This window comes from Antechinus flavipes, chromosome 2, assembly GCF_016432865.1.
Source record: "Antechinus flavipes isolate AdamAnt ecotype Samford, QLD, Australia chromosome 2, AdamAnt_v2, whole genome shotgun sequence".
Taxonomy (NCBI): Eukaryota; Metazoa; Chordata; class Mammalia; order Dasyuromorphia; family Dasyuridae; genus Antechinus; species Antechinus flavipes.
Window position 1 is genome coordinate 146,362,744 of NC_067399.1, and position 27,546 is coordinate 146,390,289.

General features: G+C 36.4%; 1 protein-coding gene across 2 annotated transcripts in view; it reads left to right on the forward strand.

Moving 5' to 3' along the window:
• The window catches only part of ZNF395 (zinc finger protein 395), a 93,175-nt gene that overhangs the window by 45,843 nt on the left and 19,786 nt on the right, over positions 1-27,546 (forward strand). For both annotated transcript variants that reach the window (XM_051975747.1, XM_051975748.1), the window contains 2 exons: positions 23,863-24,130; positions 26,516-26,745. In XM_051975747.1, the coding sequence (XP_051831707.1) occupies positions 23,876-24,130; positions 26,516-26,745 (485 nt within the window). In that variant the 5' untranslated portion in view covers positions 23,863-23,875. The remainder of the gene's footprint in view (positions 1-23,862; positions 24,131-26,515; positions 26,746-27,546) is intronic.

Here is a 27,546-nt window from a genome sequence, read left to right on the forward strand (position 1 = left end):
CTTCTTCAGTTTTGGGCCCAGTTCAGTGTCTAACCAGGACATACAAAGAATTGGACTAACTTGTATAGGTTGTCTGTCCATCTGAATAACACAGTCTGAGCATTCAGCATTTTATGCTCATGTGGTTTTTCCTATGTGGATTACTAGGCCAAACTCTCTTGAGCAATTATGGATCTCATTTCATAAGCTGTGTAATGCTTTGGGACTTGATGTAATCTTCAACAAAAAAGAGCATCTAGAGAACCTGTCATCTATGAGGAATCACGTGTTTATTTGGATTCTGTAATGATATCCTCCATGATAGTGATAGATACCTTTGACAAGCATTTGTCTCCTATTTTATGCCTCACTTGATATTAATAATAGAGATTTTGACAAAGTTATCCCTGTGTTACACATTATAAGGAATACTGTATGCTTTTAACATGTGCAAGATAATTTGCTGCTCTTCCAAATAATTTTTTTAAATAATAAAAAGTCAAGACTTTTCTGTTAATCTTGTCTTTTTTTTTTTTTTTTTTTTTTGGTAAATGTGGTTAATTATAAAACACAGTTTGTGTTGCAATCACTGTTATTTAGTAGCTCACACATGGGCACTTTCTAGATGGGTCTCATTTTCATTATTTAGGACCATATCTTGCATGTTCTTCTTTAGCAGCAGCCTCTTAATTTGCCAGTTCTAGAACACAGTTACCTCCACTTCTTCCTAATGCAGCATCTGGTAGTTCTATGTTTAAAGTTTCCCATGTTCACTGTCCTATCCAATTTTGAAGGTTTTTTAAAAAAAATGTCATGTAGTGTTTTTATATAATGGCACTAGTCTAGTCATATAGTCTTTAATGTATCCCTATTGTTAAGTTTTTATTATATGAATTTAGAAGGTTTATCTCAGAGATTTCATAATTTGTTCTTTCTTTTTTTCCCCTGGATACTATTTTTACCCTGTTACGGTTTATGGTAGCCCTCCTCCCATCCACCTGTCCCTATCCATCTGTGAACTCTGGATCCTGCAGCCACTGAGTCCCATTGACTACCTTCTTGCCACTGCATCTCTAAGATGCCAACTATGTCAAGACTCCTGTTTGTTGCCAAGCATGCCAGTTCAGCCATCTCATTTTGACTTCTAGCATGGACACAGAAGCATTTATATAGCCTAGCTTGGCTATTTAGCTTTTTTTCAGTGCCCATTTAACGTCCACTTTGATGGATTGACTTCTCCATTTCATTTATTTTAATATTGCCTGGGGCTTTTTTTCTCAGCTGCTCTAGTTGAGTTTACATGAATCTGAGATGCATTTTTCTGGGTTCTTATTCCTCCAATTTTTGGTTTGAACATTATCCTGTAGATCAGTTTTTAGTGCTAGCACTATGATGTCATTTTGGTTCAGGAGGACATCTTGCTGAGATAATCCTTCCTTTTCTAAGAAAACCCCAATACCCTTTCCTTCATGATCTTGTCATCCATTCCTTAACTCTTTGTCTTGCGGCGTGGTATGGGGAAAGGGAGTTCTTAGGAGGATATTCCTAAGAGTAGGGGTTCTTTAACTTTTTTTGTATTGTGATTTCTTTTGGCAATATAAAGCCTGTAGACCCCTTCTCAGAATAATGTTTTTACATGAAAATGTTTTACATGAAAATAATACAATACATAGCATTACAGAAGAAACCAATTTTATTGAAATAAATAATTGAAATTAAAAACAAGTTCATAGAGTCCCAAGTTAAGAGCCCCTACTCCAGAGATCTTAGATTCTAATCTTCTTTCTATAGCTTAAATTCTCTTCTATATATATATGCTGATATGTATAACTGTATATTGCAATAGTTTTCTCCATCTGCACCTCTCTGTCTCACTCTGTCTTTCTGTCTGTTTCATTCTCTCTTGTCTCTCCCCCACCAATGTATACCATGACCACTAAATCCTCCTGTTGTAATGTGGCATTTTATAATTGATAGCATATTGGACTTGGACTCAGGAAGATCTGGATTTGATGTCACTTCAGACACCACTTATTTGAGTCTGGGCAATTTATTTAACCTTTCTCTATCTCAATTTCCTAATTTGTAAAACAAGGGATTAGATTCTGTGACCTACAAGATCCATTTCAGCTCTAAATGAGTAATCTGTTAAAAAGCCATTGATTCTTTCATTTAGGACTTTACTCAATCTTACTCAGATTGCTTGCACTTTGAAAGGATTATCATAAACTTGGGTTTATGTTCTCAGCTTGTCAGGTTCAAAACTTTCTTTCTGTTAACCCACTTAGTGAGTGATTAGGCCCTGGGAAGTTGGCTTGAATGTAACTGTCTCAGTAGAGAGAGATTTAGACAGTAAAAATCAGTTATTAATTTAAATGAAAATATGACTGCCAAGGAATCTGGAATGTTCATATCAAGTAGTTAACCCAGTCCCTTCATGGTGGGAAAGTCCCACTGGGAAACCCAATTAGAATTCAGAATTGCTTGTTAAGCACAGTCAGAATACTAGACATTAGCTGATCTTAGGGGATGGTATCATTTAAGCCTTGACAGCCTGGGGAAACTTTCTCCACTGCAGTGAAAATATTTGCCAAGTATCAGCTTGTGTAGGACAGTAAGTAAGTGCCCTTTCGGCAAAACTGGAAAAACAAATTGGTCCTGTCAATTTCCTCTTCAGTTTTTCACAGATCACCAGAATTATTTGTTCTTCCTACTACTTTGCTTTATTTATATCTTCCTTAAAAATTCCTCCTACCCCATATTCATATCTATTTTTATAACATAATAGAATTTCCATAAATATAGTTTTTATATATATAATAGATTGCCAGTTTTAATTAGATTCAGAAGGCTGGTCATTGTTAGGGCCTTCTTTCTATCCCCCATTTAGTTGGGGGAACATTTCTATAAATGCTTAATTTCCATTCATTATGTGTTTGTTGATTTTTGTTAGTTTCTCCAACATAGGGTGATATTTTCTCATTTTGATTCCAGATGATAGGGGAAGTACTTTATTTAAGGGCTCTCCCTACCATAGCCCTAGCACTATACACAACTCATCAAGAATGATAAGTTTTTCTCTTGGTAATCAAGTTACCAGTTTCTCTTGTGTGTATTAGAATATAAAAGGTGTTGCAATTGGGGGATGAGTGATTCAAGATAAATATATTTTCCAGATAGCACTGCACTGTCTGAGAGAAAGAGAGAGCTCCTCACACCAATCAAATCACAAGTTTCATCAAAAATTAAGTTTAACCCCATGTAGGCTCCCATACTACTCCCCTTCCATTTTTAACTGTCCTAACCATTTTATCCTTTTAGAAAGATAGAATTTTTCTGAAAATAATTTGCACTATTCTTTGTTTTCTTAAACAATATACTGAATGTAATATAAACATTTCACGTCATTATCCTTTGTTGAGTCAGCAGAGTTGTAATGAGCTTTGAGTTAAGAAGACTTGGATTCAAATATTGTCAGATCTTTGACTTAATAAATAGCTGTGATTCTGGGGAAGACATTTATTTTTGTATCCCAGTCAGCTTCCTAGGATTTAATAAATTATAGAAAGTTAAGATCTGCTTTGAAGGGTATTGTTGGGTAACATTTCCATATAGGAGCCTGCTAGGTATGAATACTCATTACAGTGATATCCTTAGGAACTTGACTGGAAAAACAATTTCTCCCTGTATTAAATGACCTCATACTGACAGTTTTTTGGAGATCTTTCAAATCAATAAGCATTTATTAAGTTCTTACTGTGTGCTGGAGATTCAAAGAAAAGAAAAAACAAATCATGCTCTGAAGACATTGTTCACAACCTAAGGAAGACAACATGTAAACAAGTGCATATAAATAATAAATTGTAGATAATCAAAGCGGGAAAGTGCTATAATGGAGGACTGAGAAAGGCTTCTTGTAGAAAGTGGGGATTTAGCTGGGACTTAAAAGAAGCCAAGGAAACCAGGAGCCGAAGATGAAGAGATAGTGAGTGAAAATTCTCAGAACTGAGAACTGGACCATCATGTTGGAGAAACAGGAAGGAGACTGGTGTCCCCTGATCAGAGAAAGTTGTAAGAAGGCTTGAAAGGTAGGAAGGAATCAAGTTATAATAAAAGACTAAAAATTAAACCGAAGATTTTCCATTTGATCTTGGAGGCAGTAGTGGGCCACTGGAGATTATTGATTAGTGATGATCTCTTTGCCTTAGGAACATCAATTGGATGACTGAGTGGAGGGGTAGCCTAACATGTGCACAGACTTGAGGTAGGAAGATCACTTAGCAGGCTGCTGTAGTAGTGCAATTATAAGATGATGAGGACTTGTATGATGGTGGTAGCAGGGTCAGAGAAGAGAAGGACGCATAAATGAGAAATAATAACAAAGATAGAATTGGCAGAATTTGGCAAATGATTTGATATAGCTAGTGAGAAATTGATGACCCCAAAGATGGGAGCCAGGGTGATTGAAGAAAAGATGATAGTATCCAAGAGAGTAAGAGGAAAATCAGGAAAAAGGAAGAATTTTTTGGGGAAAGAACTTGTGCCTACTTTTTATAGTTTTCTTGTTTTTTATTTTACTGCTTTATCTTTATAAATACTTTACTGCTATATCTTAATGCTATTATCTATCTCCATTAACACCTCTCCTCTCTCCAATTTTGCTTTTTGGAGTAGAAATTAGACAGTTTATTAGGATTGTATGTAAAGTAATAAATAGAATTTGAGTGAACAGCTGCCCTGTGATTAAAAAGGTGGTACTTGAACTTTGACATTTAGTCTAACTTCTCAGAGACTTACTCTTCTTTCTTTTGCTTTCTTCATTGAATTTAAAATATTTAGTCAATTTAAAAAATAAATATGTTGCTTTGAAATTGTCTTCATGAGCTAGAAGTGAAATGGAATTGAGGTCCTGCTTCTCTGTAGTGATTCAACAGCTGAAAGTCTTCCTTTTGGAGAGTTAGAACTCCCAAGTATTTTGTGCATTCTGTAGTTATTTTAAGTAGAATTTCTTTATCCTTTCCTGCTTTGTTCTATTAGTTTTATGTAGAAATGCTAAAATGTGTGGACTTGTTGTATATGACGCAAGTTTTTCTCAAGTTAAATTTTAATTGACTTTTAAAGAATCTTTGAATAAACTTATCATATCTTATCAGTGATAATTTTGTTTCTTCCAAAGATAGGGCGGTGGCTCTTTGGGATGAAGCATTGGGATAAAGTTCTGATTTGTCCTTAGATGCTTACTATCTGAAGGTCTCTGGCCAAATTAAAAAAACAAAAACAAACAAACAAACCTCAATATATCTTGTTTTCCTATCTGTAAAATAAGACTAATAAGAGCATTTCCCTCATAAGGTCATTGTAAAGGTCAAATAAGATAATATTTATAAAGTGCTTAGCACAGTTCCTGGAACATATTTAGTGCTTAATAAATGATTATTCCCCTTCCCTTTCCCTTCTCTACCTATGATTATTTCTCAATTTCTTTTTTGTCTCTTTGTTATAGTCATTTTTTTTGGTACTGTGTCAAATAGAAGTAGTGACAATGCACATCCTTGTTTAATCCTTGATTTAATTGGAGAGAATATCATTTATTTCTGTTACATATATTGGTAGATTTTATTTATTTTAATGAAAAGACTATCTATTCCTATGTTTTTAAACAAACTTTTTTTGTTTAATACCTTCATTTCCTAATATAGTTTCCTGCCCATCCCCACTGAACCCTCTCACTCCAAAAAAAGAAAAAAGCAATTTAGCAAGACCAACACAACCTATAGATAAAGTCTTAACAGACTTGGTAAAAGATATAATTCATTTTTAAAATAAAAAAGAGTTAATACAAAACCTTTTAAAGCTTAAATTCAGGTATTCAGTAGTATAATTTCTACCTGATGGAGTTGAGAAAATTATTTATTTCCCCATCTATAGTAGGAACAGAACTTTCTTACTAAACCTTTTTTCTCGTTACAAACAGGGCCAAAATAGACCTTTGCAAAAGGGGGGTGTGGGTGTTGTGTTGTGTATAGCTATGTTCTTTGATTGGTGATGTGTTTGAGTCTGTTCATACATGTATTTCTTTATTGTCCTTTTGGGGAAACCTTAAAAAAAAAAAAAAAAAAAAAAAGGAATTCACTGTGAACTTCAGCCCTAGTGCTTGATTTCTTTCATTGTACTAAAATTGTATTCAAATGGACATATTTTATTGCTTTAAATTCCCTTTTGAGGAACTGGTCTTTTTTTGTTTTTCTTTGTATCCCTATGGCTTAGCATAATACCTGGCACACAGTGGGTGCTTAATGAATGCTTCTCGATTTGACTGAGTTAGAGATGAAACAATTGATGCCCGGGTTTTTTGAAGTGAATTAGCAAGTACTCTAAACATAGGAGAAAGAAGAGAGATATGTCATATATATGTATACCTTTGAATCTCAGTCCTTTTCTTTTCAAATACCTAAGTGTTTATCTCAGAATTTGGAACAGAATTTGGGGAGAGGAACAAGCATTTAAGGACCTACTGTGTGCCAAGCACTGTGCTAACGGTTTTACAGATACCTCATAGGATCCTCACCATACCCCTGGGAGGTAGTTACTGTTATCTCCATCTTATAATTAAGACCAGGAAGATCATTCACTCCATCCTCTTCATTTTACAGATGAGGAAGCTCATGCCTGAAGAAGTTATGGCTTCCCAAAAGTCATCCTCCTAGTAAGTTATAGACTCGGGGGTCTAATCTAGGACCAAATCTAGTATTCCACCTTGCCATGTGTTTAAGGATGTATTTTTTCATGTCAGAATGTGTGATTGAAATATTGGATTGGGAAGAAAGTAAGGGAAGTTGGGTAATTGGAAAAATAATAGGCATAGTAACAGCTATTCCAATGAGCCATTAAGAAAAAAGTTATATTGCATTCAGTTTCTTTTAAGAAGTTGGTAAAATAGATAATCCATTTTAAAAACAAAAAGATGTAAATAGAAAATATTTTAGCATTTAAATGCTTAAATTCAGGTATTCAGTAGTATAATTTCTATCTGGTGGAGTTGAGAAAAGTATTTTTTTTCCCTTCTATAATAGGCACAGAACTTTCTTACTAAACCTTTTTTCCTTCCTTGTTATGAGCAGGGCTACAACATAGTTTTCTAAAGGTATGCGGAAGCATACTTGTTTCGGGGAAGGGAATAAGATTTATTAAGCTCCTACTATGTGTCAGGCACTGTACCGGGATATGCTATGAATTATAAGGAATTTAGGCTTATAATTAAAAAAAAAAAAAAAAAAAAGGAGCCTCACTAGAATTGTAACACTGTGTTGTGAGCACTGGGTTAAAGAAAGTATTCCTTGAGCCAATATCATTTGTTGTAGAGAATTTATTGTAATCAAATTGACAAAAGATACTGTTACTATGGCCCATCTGCCATAATTTGTTATAACATTGTTATTCTGGATAACCGCCTATTGTTACATTATCTGTTCACTATAGAGGAAACATTTGCAGTCAATCAACAAGCATTTAGTAATATAACATAGTAGAAAGAACATGATGAATTTAAATCCAAATAGGCTTAATTTGATTCAATTTTGGCGTCTTGAGTATTTTTTATATTGGCTCACAAAGCCCCATTTTGAAGGCAACATGACCATATAATGGCTTCAGAATCAATAAAAATGTGTGTATGTATATATATTCTGTGCATAGTGTGTGTATACATACATATATGTATATCTGCATGTGTACTTCTACGTTTAATCATTTCAGTCTTGCTGACTTTTGTGACCCCATTTGAGGTTTTCTTGGTAGATATTGAAAGGGTTTGCCATTTCCTTCTCCAGCTCATTTAATAGATGAAGAAACTGAGGCAAACGAGATTAAGTGACTTGCTCAGGGTCACATAACTAGTAAATGTCTGAGACCAGATTTAAAATCAGGAAGATGTGTTTTTGTAGTCCAAGGTTGGTACTCTATCCAATGTGCTATCTAAATGGAATGTGTGTGTGTGTGTGTGTGTGTAGTGTATATGTTCCAATTTTAATAAATGCTTCTTAATTGATGGATAGCACTTATTGGAGCAAGAAGTATCCCACAGAGCAAAGATATCCAAAGATATTCCCTAATTCTGAGAAAGCATCCCACCAGATGTCAAGTTTGAGAACACTGAATAGTAATGGTGGTGGGGAATTTAGGAGTATACTAGTTAGAATCTTATCATGTTAGAGTTGGATGGGACCTTCAAGATGATTGAATTGAATTCTCTCTATTTGTAGAAGCAGAAACAGAACCTAAGGGAAGTGAAAGTAAGTGGCTTTTCCCATGGGCACTAGCCAAGTTAGTGGAAAAACTGTCTTTTGGTGATGGGGATATAAACTGTTACCATTATTCAAAAATAGGGAGATCTCAGATGAATTTTTATGTAATGAATGTAATCCCCTCATGAAAAAAAAAACTTTAAGGAAGATTTAATGTTTGTCAAGGGTCTATCCCTTAGTAGATAAATCCTTAGGCTATTGGACTGTCAGAAGTAGGATTTGAGAGACAGTATGTTAAATGGACGAGAGTGCAAGATTAAAAGTTGGATTTGAATCCTGCTTTTGACCTTTTCAGACTGTGTGGTTCTGGGTAAGAGTTTCTTAATCTTTTAAATGATTGGATTGAACTTGACGACCCTCTAAAATCTCTTTCAGCAATTAAATCTATGATCCTATGACTTGATGAATCCAAATCTTTCCCATTCCATGCTGAGCCTTCTACAGATTTGTTCTTGGCTTACTTTATCCTTATTAGAAGTATTTTTAAGTGGTTTTGAGTGGATTGTGTGAAGTGAAACTTCTCTTTTGAGGGTTGACATCTGTTACAAAATCAGAAAGTTTGCTCCATAATATTTTGATCTTTGGAGATATTGTTTCATGATGTTAAACTCTCATCTTTGGAACTGGAGTCTAAGGCCTTTGAGGTATTGCAGTACTTGCTGTGTGTTCCCATCGTGGATTCATCACTGCAGTCCTGTTGGTCAATAATGACTGATACTTGGCTTCTTTCTAGACATATTGCTCACTAACCACTATAACAGTTGGTTATAGTATCTGTGGATGAATGGCATGACATAGTAGATAGGGACATTCAGTCTTTTCCCTACCTTCTTAATGGACGCGTTGTCTAGTGTCAGCTGGGACATGGACTTGTCTGGCACCTGTTGAATGTCAAATAGCAACTGGACAGATTATTGTAGTAGATGGAGCTTGTTCTTACTCCTGTTCCTTTTATTCAATTGATGGTGGGTATCCTCATGCTTTTAATATAACAAACTGATATTTGTTGAGCCTGAGAAAATATTGATCATTTTGGGGATATTGTCTAGAACCTACATATTAGGAGAGAGGAGTGAAGTGGTACCTTCTTGTTATACTTTTAAGTTTTGGGAAGTATTCTTAGGAAAACATTGTAGGTATGTAGTGTGTGTGTAGTGAGGAGTCAAGAAGCCTTGACTCCCATTTCAGATTTAAAAAAGATGATTGCAATGAAGTGGAAAGAGTGTTGGTCCTGAATTTGAGGTCTTGGATTTGAATATTGGCTCCTATAAGTTTAGAATTCTACTAAGTGAATTTCTATTAGTTAAGAATGCCTGAAGTGGCTTTTCCCTCTTCCCATTCTTGCCAGACTAAAATGTGACCATTGCTACCCTGCAGGTTTAGTCCTCTCTTCTCTATCCTGTAATTGCGTGGCAGAGTCTTCAGATAGATGACTAGGTAATGTGGGCCACCTATTAACTCTAAAGAAAAAAGATGGGAGATGTATGGAGGAAAAGAGAATAATTGGTATAAGGGAAGTTGTATCATAATTTAAGTAAGGTAGGAGAAGTACAGACTAGGCACAAAACAACAGGAGATGGGTTCTGTAAAATGCTGGATGGGCCTGAAGTAACTTGGGAAAGAGGGCATTATTATTTGTTTTTATATTCCTAAGGAACACTGATCTGTTGTTTTCTCTATAGGGCCATATATTTTTAGTAAATATGAAACTGTTTGTTTCTACTATCATTGTTCATTAACATAAAGAAATAAATTCTGTTAATATTAGAGGATCCTACCCTGCTTTTCTTCTAACAGACCCTTAGCATTTGTTTTAATTGAATTGAATTTATTCCTGGAGATTTTTCATTGTCTTACTCTTACCATAAAATTGGCTAAAGCTTTGATTAAAATTTTAGGATGATCACATTTTCTCTCAGTGCCCTTTAAGAAAGTAAGCAATGTTTAAAGGTCTCGCCAGAGCTACTAAATCATTAACAGTGATTTAGTCTGTTTACCAATGTTGGCATAAGGCATTGACCTTTAACTTGAGGGTAGACAGTTGGTAGAGTGGAAAAAGAGACCTTTTTTTTAATAGAAGGAAAATGCATGAATCAATTAAATTATAAATTTGTGGAATAGTTATTCTTTGGGCATTTAATTAGTGTTTTGATTTTTAATTGAGGAAACAATATAAAGGGACCTATTTGTTATTTTAAAAGGTTCTATTACATAAATAGGGTTTGTTAAAATTCTATATTGTGGTCAGTAAAAATAAGATGGGGGCAAAGAAGAGGAAGAAGTATAAAGGGAGAGAGTAACCTGGTGGCAGATAGGAGCTTAAAGAGAACTGGTAGAGTCACTAATTTTGCGGGCAGATTCCATAAGATAATAAGGTAATAAATACTCCACTGAGTCTGTATTTATGAAAATAAAATTGAAGGGCGAAGAGGGAACTCATTTTCTGTATTGCCACAGGTAGACCTTATCCATGGTTCTGTGAAAACAAATTAGGTCAAACAATATTCTAGGGAACAGTGCCATAGATACAAATTGTGTGCCTGAGGCACTTAACTGAGACACAGCTTTGTTTGGATTGTAATTATTGCTTTGAAAGAATTAAGATCTTTTAATTTTGTTTTAAATGTTATCTGCAAATTATTACTTGTTTTTTGTCCTGCTTAAGATTTAGAAGGATAAGTATTTTCAAAATTTTCAAGATGCTTTTTTCCCTCTCTTATTCTGTGCAGAAGAATCCTAACTTTTTGCCCAAGAAAATGTTACATTTTATTTTGTAGAGAAAAAAATGTCTGCTTTTGTGGAGTAACACTGCCACCTTGTGGTCATTTGGGTTACACCAGCCTGGGCCATTTGGATGGAGTTAAATTAAGCTAAAATTGAGATAACTTCTGGGTCAGGAGGAATGAGATGGGAGAAAACATTTTTCGGGGAAAAAAGTAGTCTGTTCCTCAGGTTAAAATGTTTGTTTCTACTTTAAATTTTGAAATTCTGGATTCCCTTTTTATTCTTTGGAAGTTTTAGGGGAAAGTATACTCATTTTATTGAATATACTAATTCACATTTTATGTAGTTCTTTTTAGAGTATTTTAGTCGGGAATTAGTATAATTACGCTTATTTTACAATTGAGGAAACTGGTTCTCTGGGAGATTAAAATGATTTTCAACAGAGTTATACTAAGTAACACAGCTGAACTCATGCTCAGGTTTTCCAATTCTAGTATTCATTCCATTAGACTACAATAGTTTCTATGGATATATAAGGTCAGACATCTAAATTGGAACTAAATTGTTTAGTGACACTGATTTTTGTTAATAGTAACATTCATAGGGTTTTTCATAGGGTTCATATTAAGCCCCTTTTCAGTTCCTTACTCTGTCTCTAATTATCTCTGTGACTATAAACCAGTAACTCTCTTTATCTGGACCTTAGTTTTCCCATTTGTAAAATGAAGGGAATGAGATAGATATCCTCTTCCAGTTCTAAAAATCTTGTGCCGTCTATTCCTTGAGATCCTGAATAGAATCCAGGAAGAGAAACTTTTTTTAATGATACTTTACTTGTGAAGCTTAATGTAACAGTCTGGGAAGGATATGGTATATATATCCTTCAACTATGAACTCTTCAGAACTAGAAAGTACTCTAAAGACAAAGATCATAGCTGAAAGCCTCCAATCTCTATGATTTCTATTTAAATTACATCCTACAGAGTATTGTGTTTCTTCTATGTCTCATTCTCTTCATGCACATACCACTTTTCTTAGTGTTTATAGTTGAATTATTATTATTTTTTTTTAATCCAGAAATCAACTTTTTGTGTAAGCTCTCTTTCCAAATAATGATGCCATCACCAATGTGGAGTAGAGTAGAAGTGAGATAGGATCCATAAAGTTAAAAAAATAATAAAATAAGCTAAGAAATATTTGGCCCCATATCGATCATCATAGTTGAAGCCTAACTTAGCAGTTGGTAAGGATCTTGTATTCTAGCCAGTTATCCAAACTGATGTCTATCCAATTCTCCTATCAACTGTCTGCCTTATTCTGATTTCCTGTAATTTGTAAAGGTCATAAATGTGAATAATAGAATCTGAGCAGTCTTGAGATCTTAAAAAAAATTTTTTTTAAGATCACAAACTAAGTTTATATATGGAGTGTGAAAAGTATTTAACTTTATAGAGCTTAGCCAAACAAGTTAAAGAGAGAAAACAATGAGAAATTTCAATTTGTATCTGCTCAGTATCTCCCCACTTTGAAGCGTCTTAGATGTAGAAAGAGAGAAATGAAGATGGATGAACTTTTTTTTGACCCATCCTCTTGCCTATCAGTCATATTGTTTATGTGATATTGGCAATTTGATTTGACTTCTATTACTTTATCTGTAATATAAGGCTGTACCTAACAACAGCCTGGAGAGGATGTAATGTATACTTCTTCAGCTATGAAATCTTCAGAATTAGAAATTACTCTACAGATAAGATCATAGTTGGAAGCCTCCAATCTCTGGATGGTTTCTATTTAAATTACATTCTACAAAGTATTGTGCTCTATTTCTTCAATATCTTATTTCCCCCAAGCAGAGTGGAAGTTTCTTAAAGGCAAGGACCACATTACCAATTCACTTGAATTGAATTAAATTCAATCCAACATGTAAATGGTATGTGCAAGGTTCCTTCCAGCTTGAAGTCTATGATAGATCTAGTGAGACAGACATGCTTATGATGGTACAATAGGGAGGAGATCATTTTTTTTTTTTTTTGTAAAACTGCATTTTATAGGAAGATTTATTGAACATTTAGCAGGGAAATGGAACTGGGTTGGGCTGCAGGGCTGGATCAGTAGTTTTATGAAACCAAAGAGAAAGGAGTTGGATTCACGACATATTCCCAAATAGACTGAGAAGACATTAGAACCACAAAAATACACGAGTCTGTTTATATATTAATGATCATTAATACAGGATGGTTCATATAAGTTAGGCTTTGCCAAAGTCTAAGTTAGCATCTAAAAGAACTTGGGTTTTGTTTTTTCAGAAAACCTGGATGCAAGTGTGGCTTGTTCCATGGAAAGCAGCATGGTGGGATAAGAGTGCTTCATTAGGAGTTGGGAAGATCTGGATTCAAATTTTGTCTCTCATACTTATTATATACAGATTACTTAATCTCTTTGTCTCTTGTCTCTCCCTACTTCTACCCCCGGCAGTCAGGGTTAAGTGAGCGTGCCCAACTTCTCCTTGCTAGTAAGTGTCAAATGTCTGAAGCAGGTCTTTCTGACTTCAGGCTTAGTCCTCTATCCATTGTGCTAACTAATTGCTCCTCACTTAATCTCTTAACTTCAATGTCCTCATAGGACCTTCCTCATAGGGTTATTGTGAAATTCAAAGAAGATAAGAGTGTGTAAAATATTACATGTGTTATATACTGGTTTTCATCTCTTATTTAGTACTTTGTGACTCTGATCACATTTTTCCCCACTCTGTACTTTTTTGCTGAGATCATCACATCCTATAGGTCAGTTATCATTTCTATTACACATAAATCTTGCCTATTGTAGGAACTAAAGCCCTGCATGTCCAAGTGTCCGTTGAACATCTCCAGTTGGATGTCCCATAACAATTTAACATTTAAGAAATTTACAATCAGCTTGGGGAGAATGAGACATAGAAGAAACAGAGACAGTAATTTTAATAGAAACCATCTGAGATTGGAGAGTTCTAGCTGTGATCTTATCTGCAGAGTACTTTTTAGGTTGAAGAGGTCATAATGGAATAAAAGTATATACTGTATCCTTCCCAGATTGTTGTATTAAGCCTAAAAAGTATCATTAAGTGGACCTGTGATTGATTGTTATTTTGGACTGAGTAGTTGATCTGTTTATGACTCTATACATAGAATTGTTGTTTGGGAGATGGAAAAAGCCTTTGACATATTTTAGTCCATCTTCCTCATGAAAGTGACTTGCCCCAAGACCAGTTTACTGGACCCATCTCAAGTTGGTGATCAGTTTAACATTGTAGAAAATTCCATATAAACTGTCTTGCTTCTCTCCCCTCCCCCCCATTAATTAAAGCTCCTTCTCCTCCCACTCCTTTCACTAGGGGAAGTGTCATTTCTTTGTTACTAATCTCATTCTTATTCTCATTGTGCTTTTATATGCATCTTTTCTTTATATCATCTTCTCCTTTGCCATTTCTTGTATCATAAGGCAGATTCCCAAACTATAGGATTCTCATGTTTCCTGGGGCTGAAAGAGAATATCAGAGTCAGGAGTTTCCTTAGAGAAAGAATCTACTTCAACCATATCATTTTATAGATGAGAAAGAAGGTCAGAGAAGTGAATTTTCTTGCCTGAGATAGCTGAACTGGGATTTCGATAGTTGATAGAGGTTGTGGCTCCTAGTCCAGTAACCTTTAATCCTCTGCTTTAATCTTTTGGCACACCAATCATTTCTGTGCTTATTTCCTCTCAAAAAAAAAACAAAACAAAAAAAAAAAAAACCCAGAATATGTGGCCATTAGTCATTTTGTTGATACTGCATAAATTCTGTGGGCACAGGATTGTGAAATCAGGGGAGGGGAGCTCAGAATTCAAGCACGTAGACTTTTGTTCCATGGCATAGTTTTGCTGATACAGCACAAATCACATATGTACGTAGTCCTTAGGGTAGGAAGGCAGTTCTATCCAAATTAGGTGACAGTTTGTCAGGTTATTTGGAATACTTCTGATCTCTCTACAAACAGAAAAAAGAATCAATGAAGGTTGTTGCTGATCTGGTCAGACCTCCTTTTGGGTCCAATTCTAGGTATGTTTTAGGAAGATATTAATAAACTAGAGAAAAAATGGAAACAGTGATGGAAAAGACTCAAAATTGCACAGTCCGTTGAGGAATGGGCGTGTTTAGCCCAAAGATAAAAGGAGCCTCATAGATTGAGTGAAGGTATCTCAGCGATCATTTAGTTGAATTTTCTAATGTAAAATTAAGACATTGAGGCCCAGAGAACACAAATAACTTGTCCAAGGTCTGAAAGGCAAGTTATATATTAAGGTCTTTGAAACTCGGGAACTAGTGTCTTTCAACTATACTCAGCATTTGAAGGATTCTCTTGTAGAAGAGGGATTAGGTTTATTTTGCTTTGCCCTAATGTAGCAGAATTTGAACTATTGAGTAGAAATGAGAGGAATTGATTTTGGGCCAGTATAAGGAAAAGCTTCCTAAAAAAAATAGGGCTGCCCAGAAATGGAACGGGCTACCTCACAGAGTACGGAATTATTAATGAAATTCTTCAAATAAAAACTTAGATGAGCATTTCTGTGGAGATTTTTCTCTGCTCTTATAGTGTATACCACAGAAGACATCTTTTTTTTTGGGGGGGGGGGGCAGGTCAGCAACAGAGGTCAAATGATATAGCTACCAAGTCTGAGGATTTGAACTTGGATCCTCCAGACTCCAAGACCATTGTACCACTAGATGCCCCTCACAGGGTATCTTTTAAAAAAAAAAAAAAAAAAAAAAAGGACCAGCTGAGATTAGGTAATCTGAGGGTTCTTCCAACTTTGGGAGTCCATAATTTTAAGTAGTCAGTCAGCAAACTTTTCAATTTAAGTAAGCACTGGGAATACAAAGAGAAGCAAAAAGAGAGTTCTTATCTTTAAGAAGGTCATATTCTATTAATTTATATCTTAGTTCAGAGAGGAGGAATAACCCAAAGATAGCATATAATTTCAAAAGTTAAGAAAAGAGATAGTTTGAAGAGTGAGGTGGTAAACTGTCAGATGCCTGTGATATCAAAGAAGACCGGAACTGAAAAAATACTATTGGATTTGACAAAAAGGAAGTTATTAATAGCTTTCAAGGCAACAGTTTCAGAAAGGAATGGATGCTGAAGCCAGATAAGTTAAGGGAGGTTAGTGAGGAAATAGGAACCAAGTAAACTGTATATTATAGCATAATCCTATAATAATATGTTACAGCAGTAACTACATTTTCATTTTAGAATTTTAACAGTGAAAGGTAGAGAAAGTCTTGCAATCAGATATATGAAGTCACAATGGGCAATTCGACGATGCCTCAGTGGTAGAATATATGCCTGTTATATAGTAGAGACTGTTGTATGTTTTAGGGATCACAAATCTGTTGTTGTAAAAGTTCTTAAATGTTGTCTAGTTCAATTCCCCTCTCGTTTTATACATGGGAAGACTGAGGCCAAAACATGTTAAGTGACTTGTCACTTAGCAAGAGTTAATAAGTACCTGAAAGAATTTGAAGTCAGGTTCTTTCTCTATCTGTTTCTGACAAGTCCAATTGTTACTACTTATTCTGGTACTTTAGTACTTTGGGGATCTTTGATTTCATCTGTGACAATTTTGATAACCTTCTTTGTTCTTTGCAAGTAGTTTCACAAGTTGCTGTGGTCAAAAAAAAATTCATCATCTAGTGGCTTCTGCTAATAGGCTTCTTTGCACCAAGCAAGGCTGGTCTTTTGGCAAAAGGCCAATAATCCATCATTGGGCATATACTTGATGTCTTTTTTATTTTGGGACCTACTAGAGTTTGTACTCTGTTCTTAAAGATTTTGAGATCTTAGGTTCTTCACCCAAAGAACTAACATCCTAGGACTGAAGGATTCACAGGTTAGTTTATGTCACAGACCAGTGATTTTTGCCAGTTTGAGTACTCCTTTTACTAACTCAGATTATAGTCTGTCTGTTACAGCTTTACATGTTACTGAAGCTCAACAAGAGAGCCCACATTTAATCAGTGAGGCAATATGTTTTTGTTAAATGCTAGGAACTGTGAATACAAATCCAAAAGTGAAACAATCTCTGCTCACAAAGATCATACACTCTAATGAGTAAGACAAATGAGAGCATATAAAAACATATGCAGCATAAATATAAAATGAATAAACAGAAATTTATACAAAATAGTTAAATACAAAGTAGTCTGGAAAGGAGGGAGGGTGCTAGCAATTGAGGGGAAATAAACATTTATATTGTGCTTACTATAATTAGCACTATATCAACCACTTTAAAAATGTCTCATTTAATCTTCATTTCAACCATAGGAAGTAGGTGCTATTATTATCATCCCAGTCTTACATTTGAATAAATTGAGGCAGAAAGAGACTAAGTGATGATTTGCCCAGAGCCCTACAGCACAAAAGCGTCTGTGATTAGATTTAAATCTTAGGTAGGACTTTGACTCCAGACCCCATACTTTATCCATCCTGTCACCAAGTGCCTGTAGGATCAAGAGAGACTTCATGGAAAAAATGGTGCTGGAGCTGGGATTCTTTGAGGTGGCACCAGGATTAGGTGTTGAACTCAGACCTTCTTGATCATTTCTTACCCAAATCTCTTTACTGAAATATGTAAGATTTGCAAAGCTCCTTATAGACATTATTTCTGTTGATCTTCATGAGGGGCTATTGTTGTCTCCATTTGACAGATGAGGAAATTGAAGCTTAACATGTTGTGGATCCCACAACATAGCTATAGCTAATAAGTCCATGAAATGAAATTTGAGCTTGAATCATCTTGATTCCAATTTCAAAGCATTAAATCAATAAAATCTTACTTCTTGTGGAGCAAGAGTATTAAAAAGAGATATATGAGGCTTATACAAGCCAGTGGGATATATTTGGGTACTGGAATGTCAGAACTAAACTCATGCTCATTTGATAACTTTGAGTCCCTGTCTTTTACTCTTTTGGGGGGAAAGTCAGTTTAATTACCATCATAACAGATTTATGATGTGGGCTTGTTTTTTAGGTGCTTGACTTCTCCAAGATTTTTTTTATAAAGGAGAGATGGTAGGGAGCAAGTCTCAACATCAGAAACACTCATTAAAGTGTTTCTTGGGGTAATTTTTGAAGCTGAACAAATATAAGATGGAAGAATAATCATTCTTGTATTAAAATGGCAGAAAAAGAGCTTTTGGTCAAAGTGATCTTCTGATCATGATATAGAAGCGCCACATTGTGTGTTAATCCCAAAATTAAGTCTGATATTGGAATATAAAAATTAAACCAGTCAGGCTGTAGGAACCGTGAGGTAATCTCTTTATTTTACACAATACTGACATTATTTAAAACATAATACTGTTTTAGAATTTTGCAGCCAAAGGGGAACCTGGGATATTTGGATAATTTTCAGAGAAGACACTACACAAATGACTAAGGGCTTGAAAAATAAGACTTGAGAGAAAAAAGGGCTGTTTATTCAGCTTGGAGAAGATAAGAATGAGAATATTTAATTATACTTTTCAGGGATCTGAAGGATTATTCTAATGAGAGCTTACCATACCCAGGCTAGTGACCAAATGTTCATCTCAACTGAGAATAGAATTGGATTAAACTTTAGTGTGAGGGATATAGGTTAGATGAAAGGAAGAATTTCTTTTTTGAGGAAAAAGTTATAATTATATTTGTATTGTATTTTAATCTCTCTGGGCTTCAGTTTCTCATCAGCAAAGTAAGGAGCTAGACTACATAGCTTCCAGTGTTTCTTCTAGCTCTAAACCTATGATCACGTTTGCATATTGGTGACTCATGTGCAGCACAGATATAGTAACTGTATTAATTAGGATATATTTTCTTTATTGAAATCCCCCAACTACTCTGAATAAAACTGAATTTATTATATAGATTGCCTGGTAGGGTTGGCTCTGGACTTGGAAGAATTTCTTTACAATGACATTTTAATTTTTTTCAGAGAAATTAGAGTTTTATTAAGTGGTCGTAGTGAAGGGATTCTCTTTTTTGGAAGTAATTAGGATTAAGTGATTTGATCAGTACCACACAGCTAGTAAATGTTTGAGGTCATATTTGAATTCAGGTCCTTCTTGATTCCAAAACCAGCTCTCCAGCCACTGTGCCTTTAGCTGCCTCTAGGGAAGGGATTCTTTTTAAAATTATTATAGCTTTTTATTGACAGAACATATGCATGGATAATTTTTCAATATTGTCCCTTGTACTCACTTCTGTTCCAACTTTTCCCTTCTCTCCCTCCACCCCCTCCCCTAGATGGCAGGCAGTCTCATACATGTTAAACATGTTAAAGTATATCTTAAATACAGTATATGTGTACAGATCCATATGTGTACAGTATATGCACAAGAAAAATCAGATTCAAAAGGTAATAATCTGGGAAGAAAAAAAATGCAAGCAGTCCACATTCATTTCCCAGTGTTCTTTCTTTGAGTGTAGCTGATTCTGTCCATCATACAATGACATTTTTAAACATGAATATGTATTATTGAAGGAATTTGTAGAATTAATTTCATCTGTTCAGGAGATATGATAGGCTCTTGAAAGTAGAGAGATTGGGTTGGGGACTGGCAATGGCAGGCCATGATGAGCTGAAAGCTAGATATAACAACCTCCCACTGCTTGAGTTTTTAAACTGATAATTTTGTATGGACTGTGAATGATGTAATAAATATCCAAATGGCCCTTGGCAGAAAAAAAGATTCCTTACCCTTGGGCTAAATGAATCAACAAACAGTATGAGGCAGGCAGCATACTGAACACTGGCAGTACAAAGACAAAAATAGAATAATCTTTACCCTCACAGTGCTTACTTTCTTTTGGTGATATGTAAAGTTAAATAAAGGAAACAAGGTAAGATGGCACTAGCAGCAGGAAGGATATGAAAAGGCCTCATTGGAGGGGAACTTTGAACAAAATTAGGGATTCTAATAAGTAGGGGTGAAGAGAGAATGAATACCTGACATGGAAATGGTTGTTCTGAAAACATGGAGGTAGGAGGTAGAATCTTCTACAAAAGAAACAGCAAGACCAACTTATTGGACTAAATTGTATGTGTATGTGTGGGGGAATAACATGATGCTAGAAAGGTAGGTTAGAACGTGTAAAATGCTTAAATTTTCAAACAGGAATTTTTATTTGATCTAGAGGGAGCTGTTGTGTTAAGCTTGGGCTTTAGAAAAATCATTTCAGCTGCTGTTTTGAGGAGGGATTGGACAGGAGAGATCTGAAACCAATTAGGAGGCTATTGAAATAGTCCAAGTAAGAAGTGATGAAAACTTGGACTAATGTGACAGTTGTGAATAGAAAGAAGGGGATGAATGTGAGATGTATTATGGAGGTAGCCTTGAGTGATGCTGAGTAACTGCTTGGACACATTGTGTAGGTTTGTGAGGTGTGGAGGATTACTCTAGGAATGGGAACCTTTCACATCCTGAAGTGGTGGTGTGCCGGTGACAGAAATGTGCAAGTTTGCAATAGAGATGACATTTTGGGGAAAGAGAATGAATTTTGTTTCAGACATGTTGAGTTTGAGAAGTCTCTAGGACATCCAGTTTGAAATGTGTAGTAGGCCTTTGGTAATGTGGGACTGACCCTTTGAAAGAGATTAGTGCTTGGCCACATGTAGACTTCTAGGAGAGAGAACCCTTGAATCTTGGAGCATGAGGGGATCAACCAGAGAATCAGAAGAGAGGGCGCTGGACAGAGGCTGGGGTGTGCCCACAATTAGGGAGTTTGATATGGATGATAAAATAATAATGAAAACTGAGAAAGTTCAGGTAGGTATGAAAAGAACCTGTGATTCAGTGAGAACCATTCTTAGATTATGTAAGCACTTCACAAGTGCTCTCTCTGCCAGCCACTGTGCTAAGCACTAGAGATACAAATACAAGCAAGTGAAATGGTACTTGTTCTCAAGAGCTCCTATTCTAATGAGAGAAGACAATTCATAAAGGGCAGCTGAAAGGTATAGAAGAGGTAACCAATCTGTGCTGGTAAATGTTTAATGACTGACTGGTTCTCTGGGGGGGAAAGTGTCAGTTTAATCACCATCGTTAATATTTTCTCCATTACTTAAATCAACAGAACAATATATCAAACCCTGATTTATAGTATTTGCCAATTTCCAAGTCGTAAATGGTCACACTGAAAATTTTACAACCTGCTCATTTGCCAGAGGTATAAATGCTGCTTGCATTGGAAGTTTAATAACTTGATCATTTGCTAGAGATGTAAGTGCTTACATTGACGATTTAATAAGCTGCTTGGGCAGGTAAAGGCTGGCTCCAGGACACACCTGGTTGGCATGATGTGTGGAAGGCAGAGAAGTGGTATAGAGGCTTCATTGGGAGAAAGAGAAGGTTGAAGCTCATCTATCAAAATCTGGTCCCAGGTGCAGACAGGGACAGGGAGGTCTCGATGGGAAGTCTAATAGTGTGAGTGATGGAGGAAGCATGACAGCTTTGGAAAACTTGCTGCTTCTCATTCTTCTGGCCTTGGGTCACATTGGACAGGTATTGTTCTCACTAGGTTTCTGTTTGTTTATTTATTTTTTTACTGCTAAAGTTTTCCTCTAGAAATGAGGGAGAACAAAAATGGTTTATAGGGAGACTGTTGCCCAAGTTAAGTAAGAAGATAATCAGATGAATTTGAATTGCCTAGTTCAGAGGAACTGTTTAAACCAGCAGATATGATTGGTATCAGGAGATACTGTGGCACTAGGGAAGGGTAGAATGTCCTGATTTTCAAAAAGGGAAGAATGCAAATGCTAAGTCAGTGAGATTGATTTCTGTTTTTAGGAAGAATCAAACATAAATCACTAAAGAGGTGGTTAGTGAATATCTAGAAAAGGAAGCAGTGATTACAAAAAGCTAGGGTGGTTTCATGATAAATTAGTCTTAATTTTCTTTGGAGACTTTTTACACTAGTAAGCTCAGGAAAATCTTGTAGATAAAATTTATCCAGAAAACAGTTAATAAAGAACTTCATGCTCTCCTTTTAGAAGAAATAGAGTTATGTTGACTTATATGATATTACATAATTAGTTGGGTTTGGAACTAGTCAAATGTCCAGACTCTAAACAAGCAGCCATTAATAATTTGGCAAGGTGGCTCTAGATCTTGCCAAGAATCTGTTTGGCTCTGTGCTGCTTGGCATTTTAATTTATTTATTTCATTTATCTGCCCATCTCCCGTTTATTTCAATCAGTGATAAAAGCATAGATGATTATTCTTGTCAAAAAACAAGGCTGAGGGGACAGCCGACACAAGTAGATGACAGAGTCAGGATCCCAAAATATCTTGATTGGCCAGAGCACATTGAGCTGAATCTAATAAAATGAAACCAATAGGGATAAGTGTAAAGTCTTACATTTAGGTTCAGAAATCATCTTCTAGGGAACTAGATGGAGGAGCTGTGGTAAGGAAGCAATTTGTCTGTGAAAGGTCTGGAAGTGTGGATTGCAGACAGTGTGATGTGGCAGCTGAAAAACTATTGTGATCTTAGGCTGAGTAAAGAAAGTATTAACTTCCAGGAATGAGGTAGAAAAGTTCGTCTCTATTCTCCCTTGGTCAGACTACATCTGGAATATTTGTTTAAATTTAGGCATCATGCTGATGGACATGGATAGAATGGACACTGATAAACTGGAGGATTTTGAGACCATGTGATAAGAGAATCACTTGAAGAACTTGGGAAGGAGTGGGGAGGTACTGTGTCCTGTAGAAGAGAGGTTATACTTTTTCTGTTTAATCCTTGAGGTAGAACCAGGAGTAATGTATGGAAGGTGCCAAAGAGTCAGATTTAGACTTGACATCAGCACCAAAAATTACTGAAAATTAGTGTTGTCTGGATTTGTAGGGGCTCTCAGGAGGCAGTGGATTTCTCTTCATTATTGTTGCATTGTTTCAGTCGTGCCCTGTTCTTCATAACTCTATTTGGAATTTTCTTGGCAGAGATATTGAAATGGTTTGCCATTTCCTTCTGCAGCTCATTTTACAAATGAGCTAACAGAGGCAAACAGAGTTAAGTGACTTACCCAGGCTCACATAGATAGTATGTATCTTAAGTCTAGATTTGAACTCAAGAAGATGATTCTTTCCACTGTGTTACTTAGTTGCCCTCGATGGTAGATTTTCAAATATTGGACTACTATTTGCTTGTTATATTATGGCGATTATTCTTTTTCTTGTATAGTTTTTGGAGAATTGCCTAGATAAATAAGTTAAAACTTACAAGGAGCCCATTAAAAGAAGGTACAATAAAATAGCTGTCATTAGTTTTGGGAAAAAGCTTTTGAAAACTTTTTACAAAAATGATCAATAAATTAGTTTTCTCTTTGATAACGGAACTGAACTGAGGTGGGTTAGGTATATTGTATTCTTTGATTTATATTTAAAGAAACTAGGATATTAGAAGGATGAAAAATGAACAGCATGTTTATTATAGTCATAAATTTTGAGTTTCTTCTGAATGCTTTTGAGCAGGGCTTCTTAAATTTTTTCCACTCATGACCTCTTTTTGCCTGAGAAATTTGTACTTGTCCCTAAATATGTAGGTATATAAAATAGGTATACAAATCAAATATTTACTGATAATAAAAATAATTATACAGTCCTCATATTTAGACCCTATATATGGTGGCAAACCAGTTTAAGAAGCTGAGTTTATTAGGACAAAGAGAAAAACACATCCTTATTTTTCAAATCTAAGCAATACATGAAAGGCTCAAATTCCTTCTTGGAATCTTAGACCCTGATGCCTTTTTGGTTGCTGGACATAGTTTCAATTATTTCTCTTCTCATTTTTCTTTCCAGTACAGGAGGCAGAATGGCAAGTGTATTGTCACGGCGCCTTGGCAAGCGATCCCTCTTGGGAGCCCGAGTGTCTGTCCCCAATGCTTCTGGAGAGGGCTTAGCAGCAGCAGTACAACCCTCAGGTTCCCATGCTGAGCTGGTTGGGGTGGTTGCCCCCCAACCCTTCCCTGCCTACAAGGACAACCATTGCCAGGAACATTCTAAGGAGATCCTCATGGCTCCTGGTGTTCCAGGTCTACAGCAAGTGGTATTTCAGCCAGGGCAAAAGGTAAGTCAGAGAACAGTATGGGTGGAAGTGTGGTTCTGTCTCCTTAGGCTTGGAGTTGGAATGCTCAGAATCTTTACTCTCAGTTTGGGGATAAGATTGAATATAGGGAGAGGAGTCATGGATGCTGTTTTTCCTCTCAAACCACTCATTTCTGATCTCTCCTACATTTGTCATAAGAGAAGCACACTTTCTTTACTGTATACAGTGATCTTTTGATTCTCCACATTTCACTATGTATCAGTTCATATAAGTTTTCCCAAGTTATTCTGAAACCATCCCCCTCATTTCTTATAGTACAATAATATTCCACCACAAATATATACTACCACTTGCTCAGCCATTCCCCAATTGATGGCATCCCCTCAATTTCCAATTCTTTGCTACCACAAAAAGAGCTACTACAAATATTTTTGTACATATGGATCCTTTTCCTTTTTTGTTTTTGGATCTCTTTGGGATATAGACTTAGTAGTGGTATTGCTGGTCAAAGGGTATGCTTAATTTGATAGCACTTTGGACCTAGTTAATAATTGTTCTCCAAAATAATTGAACCATTTCATAACTCTGCCAACAGTTCATTCCTGTACCTATTTTCTTGTATCCCCTAAGAGAGAAATTTTAGAACTTAAGTCTGGATATTTGTACTACAGACCTTCTGCTGCCTGTGGGTACACCATATTACAATCCATCATACCTCCTGCCTCTCTGTTGAATGAAGTGCTTCCAAAGTCCACTGAACTGAGTTATTGGTATGTCTTAGACTGTCCCAGAGTCTTCCCAGATACTAATGAAATGAATGATATTTGTCTTAAATATTTGTAAAGACTAGATGGCATATACATTGGTATAGGAGCCAGCAAACCTTTAAAAACTAGATACCATTGTTTTCTTTAATGCTTTTTTTTCCCTCCCTGGAATGTGTACCAAATGAACTTTTAACATTAGGGGTAAGAGGAATACTGACTCATTGTGGATAGTTAGCTGTAGGCTGTTTATGGATAGATACAAAGAATCTAGGTGCTGTGATGTTGGAAGCTGTGATGGTGGTGAATGACAGTCATTGTTCTCATGATATAGATCACAAAACCCAACTTTACTTTATAAAGTCTCTCTTTGACCATGCCTTGGAGGCTTTGGGTACATGTAGAAACTTCTGCTTCCTCTCATATATTATGACTTTTCCTTCCTCTTCTTTTGAGTTATGGGTAGGGTTGGATGTGGTGGAAGTTTTTTATGTTAATGCATCTTGAAATAAGTGATTGGCTGTGTGCCTTCTCTCTTTTGTGCTGTCAGAGTGCTTGGATCCTCCAATGCTGTGTACTCTTTTTGAGGAAGTGGGGAAGGGAAGAGCAAATGACTCTTTAGACTCAAGGAGCCATTTGGTCTTGAAGCTTGTTTGTTTTAAAGAGGTAGTTTGGGATCAATCTCTAGTCATTCAAGAATCATGGACAGCAGCAGGTGAGACTCGAGGGCTGAATGAGATTAGCAATATAGATTAGAGGTTAGTTTTCCCCTGTCCCCCAGGAGCAGACCTAGAGTAGAAATCAAAGGCCTTTTGTCAAGTCAGAACCAAGTACATCATCTCAGCCTGGGAATGTTGTCAGATATTAGAGAGAGTGTGTTGTGTAGGACAGAGTATTGGTTCAGGAGTGTGGGTCGGACAGCATTCAGATCCCGCCTCTGGCAGTAACAACTGCCTTAACTAAAGGCTTAATTTTCATGAGTCTACATTTCCCTCTCTGTAAAATGGAGATAATTCCTCTACTGGTCACTGCCTTAAATAAGGGCTTCATTTTCATTAGTCTCCATTTCCCTCTCTGTAAAATGGAGATAATTTCTACACTGATTACCTCACAAGTTCTTAGGAGTGTCAGGTGGAATTAATACTTACAAAGTGATTTGTGAAGTTTAAAAGTGCTGGGAAGATATCTCCATTCAATCCTCTCTCTGTCATCTAAAGGGAGAGTTGGTAGGCTATAGGTATGGAATAACATGACTTATCTATGTTTCTTTGTTTTGAAGAAGAATTCTTCTATTAGGTACAAGAAGGAAGGCCAGAAAAGAGTTGTTGGGAACTGATAAGGAGGCATTATTGTTGTTGTTTTTCTTAAAGAGCATCAATAAAACACATGTTTTTGTGAAGAACCTTTATGAGGGAGCCATTTCTTTGCCTTGACTTAGAACTTTTATGTGGTTTTTCTTGAGGCAAGAAGAAATGCAGGGTGTTTAGTGTGGGCCCTGCAGGTGGGGACCCCTGGCTAAGGGAAAAGGTGTGAGCATGGGGAGGCAGCAGGTGGATCTGGACACCTGAACTTGAGGGGGTATTAGAACCCCAGGAAGAAACCTACAGGACTGACGGTGGGTTTCCCTTGTTCTCTCCCCCAGGTCTGCGTGTGGCATGAGGGCCAGGAGTGTATGGGATTAGTGGAGCAGCATAGCTGGGCAGAGGATAAGGTGACTGTTCTGCTGCTGGACCAGAAATTGCAAATCTGCTGCAAATCGGAGGAGGTATGGCTGCCGGAGCTGAAGGGATCTGGGCCGCCCCCAGCCATGGAACAGACAGCTCCTACTACAGTGTACAGATCTGTCTCTCGGAATATTGATGTCCCAAAGAGGTTTGTATGGGAAGGACCTGCGTCCCTGCATGTGTGGGTAGCTGTGTATGTCATGGGGATGCTGAATGAGAAGAATTCTGGTTAGGATGACAAAGATTTAAGGGGGTCCCTTTAGCCAGCCCCTTGGCTGTGGGCTGTGTGCCCCAAGTTTTAGGGATGGGACCCTGGCTCGAGGCTCTCTCTCCCTCACCCAGATTTAATTTGAGGGAATTTTGATTTTGAGCTCTTTCTCTATCAGCTAATAATAATAGCTAACAAGGATATATAACAAGTATACAGCCCTTAGATTTTCAAAGTGCTTTATGTATTTTATCTCATTAGAGTTTTATTAACTCTATGAAATGGGTAACTATTGTTATCCTAATTTTATAGCTGAGGAAAGTGAGATTGAAAGAACCTGAATGACTTGTTCAGGGTCCCTGAGCTGGTAAGTGTCTGCTGTGGCAGGGTTTGAATTCAGGTCTTTCTTGCTCCAGGTCCAGTCTTTTGTTCCTAGTGACATATTGCTGCCCTGGGATGCTCACCTCACTGTAAAGAGGGCTAAATAAGCAAGTGCTTTATCACAGCCTTCTCTGAGAGGAGGGCGATATTCACCCTTCCTCTAGGTTCTTTCTCACCTATAATTGGCCATTGGTTTTTTGTCTTAGTAGAAGGGAATTTGGTGATATAGATGATCCTAAGCATCATAGAATGGCCACTTGGTTCTTTGCTTTAAGGCAGCTAAGTGGTGCAGTAGGTAGAATGCTGGGTCTGGAGAATGGAAGCACTGAGTTCAAATGCAACCTCAGACACTTACTAGTT